General features: G+C 42.2%; 1 protein-coding gene across 3 annotated transcripts in view; it reads right to left on the reverse strand.

Annotated features, from left to right (window-relative positions):
• Nucleotides 1–5,000, reverse strand: part of LOC143020827 (synaptic vesicular amine transporter-like) — a 70,842-nt gene that overhangs the window by 7,925 nt on the left and 57,917 nt on the right. For all 3 annotated transcript variants that reach the window (XM_076177640.1, XM_076177641.1, XM_076177639.1), the window contains 4 exons: nt 4,459–4,542; nt 2,631–2,813; nt 1,912–2,013; nt 465–691 (listed from right to left, as the gene is read on the reverse strand). In XM_076177640.1, coding sequence (XP_076033755.1) covers nt 465–691; nt 1,912–2,013; nt 2,631–2,813; nt 4,459–4,542 — 596 coding nt within the window. The remainder of the gene's footprint in view (nt 1–464; nt 692–1,911; nt 2,014–2,630; nt 2,814–4,458; nt 4,543–5,000) is intronic.

The following is a 5,000-nucleotide window of genomic DNA, read 5'->3' on the forward strand; positions in this document are numbered from 1 at the left end:
GCAGTCGTTGCTGCTTTTACTCATTAGACCCATCCTTGACTATGCGGTACATTTTTGGTCTCCGTTCTATAGTACAGAGAAGGATGACCAAAATGATACAAATGCTTAGAAATTTCCCATACGAAGACAGGCTTAGACACCTTAACTTAAACTCCCTGGAAAGACGCAGAGTGCGGGGTGACCTAATAGAGGTATTCAAATGGGCCAAGGGCTTTAACAAGGGAGATGCATGCAAGGTCATTATATTAAGAAAAAAATCCATAAACCTTCTTTCACGTCTTCTAGAACAAACAGACAAACAAATAGATGAAGTTAAAATAAGTTAATAAATAAAAATCTTCAAGAGACAATCTCATCCTTTCATGTCTTCTAAAACGAAAAGACAAACAAATAGATGAAGTTAAACAAGTAAATAAATAAAAATCTTTAAGAGACAGTCTCATCCTCCTTCTTCCTCTACGTACAAAGATAAGACAGATGCCGATGATGATGAGGCCGAGGAAGGCGGCAAGCCAGCGGCCCATAAGGTGACCTAAGGGCCCGAAGAGGTTTGTTCCGATCAAGTACGAGATGGAGGCTGGGAGGAAAGCCACGCCGAGCTGCCACTCGGGCGCGTTCATCGTGTCCATCATCCACAGGGGCAGCGAGGGCTCCAGCATCCCGATACCCATGTTGGCGAAGGTAATGGCTCCTGAGGGAGAGATGGGCGAAGTCCGGGGTCAGGTCCTCATTTTTTTTTTTTTATTTTTTTTTTTTATCTTTTTTTTTTTATACATTTTTTTTTTTTTTTTTTTTTTTTTTTTTTTTAGGGAATGAGGTTATCGTTGTTGTCGTTCTTTTAACTGTCATTTAACTGCCTTTGTTTTTATGTTACTATGATTTTCATGGTAATTTTTTGGTTAATGTCATTACTACTACTACTACTTCTACAACTACTACTAGTACTACTATTATTACTACTACTGTTATTATTATTATAATTATTATCCCGTTATTATTTTTTCATGGAATGTAGCTTCTTTTCTCTGCATCCCATCCCTTTCCCCTCCTCCTCCACTCTTCCTCTTTCTCCTTCTCCTCCTCCTCCTCATTCTTCACTCTCTTCCTTCCCTCTCTTCTCCTTTCCCTTCCTCTTTAGTTTTGTCCTCCCCTGTCACCTCCTATTCCATTTCCCCTCCCTCCTCCCCTCCCCTCCCCTCGTCCTTTCTTCCTCCTTCCTCCTCCTCTCCCCCTTTCCTCCCCTCTCCTTCCATTTCCCCTCTCACTTCCCCCCCTCTTTTCCCCTCCCTCTCTCCACTCCCTCCTTTTCCCCTCTCCCTTCCCTCCCCTCCTTTCCCCTCCCTCTCCCCACTCCCTTCCCTCCCTCCCTCTCTCCCGTCCCTTTCCCCTCTTACTTCCCTTCCCTGGACCTCCCTTTCCTCTACCCTTCTCCCTCTCCCCTCCCTTTCACCTCTTCCTTCTCCCTTCCCTCCCCTCCCCACCTCTCCCTTTCCTCCCACCTCTTCCTTCTCCCTTCCCTCCCCTCCTTTTTCCATCTCCCATTCCTCTCCTCCTCTCCCTCTCCCCTCTCCCTTCCCTCCTCTCCCTTTTCCCTTCCCCTCCCTCCTCTCCCTTTTCCCCCTCTCCCTTTCACTCCTTCCACCTTTCCCCCTCCCTTCCTCCCCTCTCTCTTTCCTCCCTTTCTCTCCCTCTCCCCCTCCCTTCCTCTCCCCTCTCCCTTTCCCCTCCTCCCACCTCTCCCTCTCCCCTTTCCCCTCTCCCTTTCCCCTCCCTCCACCTTTCCCCCTCCCCTCCTCTCCTCTCCCTTTCCCCTGCCGGTAGTAGCCGCGACCCCAGACGCCTCCTATACGAGGGACTTCGTCGTCGTCACCGTCGGGGTTCGGGAGATCCTGAAGGGAGGTCGCCACTTACCGGCTGCGATGATGATGTAGGGGTCCTGCATGAGCTCCTTCAAGGTCGGAGCCTCCTGTTCCTGCTTCAGAACTGCTGGCTGAAGTACCAACAGCTGTAAGACTGAAAGAAGAAGAAGAAGAAGAAAAATAAATTGATATATAGGGATTTTTTTTCTTCTAAGGGAATAAGTATATACTCGTATGCACACGCACACACACGCACATACACACACACATGTACACACAAATTGGTTGCCGCCAGGCGATTTTATTCAGCTGAAGGGAGAGTTAGGCAAATGAAAGAAAATAAGGGTAATATGATAGTAATACCAATAGTAATAGTGATAATGGTGATGATGAAAATTATAGTGGTGATGATGATGATAATGATATGAATGATGATAATAATGATGATGACAATAATAATAATAATAATGATGATGATGATGATGATGATGATGATGATGATGATGATGATGATGATGATGATGATGATGATGATGATGATGATGATAATAATAATAAAGATAATAACGATGATAATATTATTATACATAATATAATAATAGCAATAATAATGATGATGCTAATGATAATAATAATAATAATAGTAACAATAATAATAGTAATGAATAACAATAATAATAGTAACGATAATAATGATAATAACAAAAACAATAACTTTAATAACAATAACAACAACAATAACAAGAGCAGGAGCGTCCCCCGGGAACTTACGGCCGTCGCCGAGGGCTAGAACAGCCAGGATGAGGAAGGGCGCCGTCTTCCCGACGAACTGGAACATGAATGCCCCGAAGGGCGGACCAATGAGAACGCCGAGGGCGAGGCCGCCGAGGGCGATGCCCATGGCGTTGCCCCTCTCCTTGTCGTCTGGATACCGCTCTGCCAACATGCCCATGCCTGGGGGGAGAGGAGGAGGGGGGGGAGAAAGGGGGGAGAGTTAGGTTTGTTTCTTTGGGGGAGATTGAGGAGAAAACGGGGGGTGTTAAGTTTGCCTCTTTGGGGGGAAAGGGGGGAGAGTTAGGCTCGATTCTCTGGGGGGGAAAGGGGGATAGAGTTAGGTTAGCTTTTTTAGGGGGAAAGGGGGGAGAGGCAGGTTCTTTGGGGAGAGAGTTAGGTTCTCGCTTCTTTGGGGGAAAGGGGAGAGAATTAGGTTAGCTTCTTTGGGGAGAACGAGGGGACAGTTAGGTTAGCTTCTTTGGGGGGTAAGGGGGAGAGTTAGGTTGGCTTCTTTGGGGGAAAGGGGGAAGAGTTAGGTTCGATTCTTTGGGGGGTAAGGGGGAGAGTTAGGTTAGCTTCTTTGGGGGAAAGGGGGAGAGTTAGGTTCGCTTCTTTGGGGGAAAGGGGGAGAGTTAGGTTCGATTCTTTGGGGGAGAAAGGGGGAGAGAGTTAGGTTCTCGCTTCTTTGGGGGAAAGGGGAGAGAGCTAGGTTAGCTTCTTTGGGGGGAAAGGGGGGACAGGGTCGATTCTTTGGGGGATTTCTTTGGGGGGAAAGGGGGTAGAATTAGGTTCACTTCTTTGGGAGATTTGCTTCTTTGGGGGGAGAGGGGGGAGAGATAGGTTCACTTCTTTGGGGGGTGAGCAGGGTCGGATGGAGACCGTATGAGGCCCAAAACTTATAAGATTTTGGTGCCTCCGACAGCCCCCCCCCCAAAAAAAAATCTAAATTCCAATTCATTTCATGCAACAAACTTTATTTTTTTTATAGCTGAAACCCATTGAAAAAAACTAAATCCCTTTTCAAATCATGTAATAGTTTTCAAAAAAAAAAAAAAAAAAAAGGGGAGGACTTTGTCAGAGGGAGTTCTGAAGTTCGCAGACAAAGTTGTTTTGTTTTTGTGTTCGTAGATGGCACCACTAACACCAAACAAATTTTTATTGTTTTGTTTTCTCTTTCGATGACAAATCTATTTCAATATAATACAAACTGTGAGATTTATATATGAGTATATATATATATATATATATATATATATATATATATATATATATATGTATATACAAGGTGTCTCAAATATATACTCACGCTGTGAATGACAATAAAATGCTGTGTTTATAGACGGAGACATGAGTATGATTATTCAAATTAAATAATATACAATAAACTTAGAAATAAATCTCCCCCCTTCTCTTGTGTATATTCAACATTACATTTAGTTATTTTTTACATCATAGATTACATTTTTTGGTACACCCTGTATAAGTATCCCTCTGTATCCGGTCGTCCCAGCCCTCTGATTGGTCGACCTCGAAGAATCTTTCAACCAATCACACTACACCCCAGGAAGCGCGCTGTGATTGGTCAGATCCTGGTACGAGGAAGACCAATCAGAGGCGATATTAGGACCTTTTCAGTTCTGGGTGGGTAGGGGAGGGGGGGAACATTCTCGTAGGTCGTGTAGAAGACGGAGAGGACCTACCTGACGCAGACAACGACGAGGATGACCAGAAGGTCGCTGAAGAACTTAAGACAGGAGCCGGGTTTTCCTTTCCTTTTTTTTTTTTTTTTTTTTTTTTTTTTTTTTTTTGTAAAACGCAGACCTACCTGACACTGACGAGCACGAAGACCCGATCCCCTGAAGAGCTCGTGCGATGAAAAGGACCGCGTAGCTGCTTCCGAAGGCAAAAACTGAAAAAAACAAAACAAATAAACAACAACAAAAATTAACATGGGAGATGAAACTTGGAAATCACTTCTTCGGCATCAAATGTACTTCCTAAAAAATAAAAAAAAATAAAAAATAAATAAATAGATAACTAATTAAATAAATAAATAAATAAATAAAATAAATAAACAAATAAAATAAATGAACAAATAAATAAATCAAATCAATCAATCAATCAATCAAATAAATAAATACATAGAAATAAATAAATGAAAATGAAAAATAAATAAATAAATACTACTACTACTACTACTACTACTACTACTACTACTACTACTACTACTACTACTACTACTACTAATAATAATAATAATAATAATAATAATATGATAAATAAAAAATATAAGAACAAATCAACAATAACAATAGTAATAATTAAAACAAAATAAAATAAAATAACAGATGAATAGATAAAAATAAA

The sequence above is a fragment of the Oratosquilla oratoria genome, chromosome 40 (assembly GCF_046742065.1).
Source record: "Oratosquilla oratoria isolate Oo_2021 chromosome 40, ASM4674206v1, whole genome shotgun sequence".
Classification (NCBI taxonomy): domain Eukaryota; kingdom Metazoa; phylum Arthropoda; class Malacostraca; order Stomatopoda; family Squillidae; genus Oratosquilla; species Oratosquilla oratoria.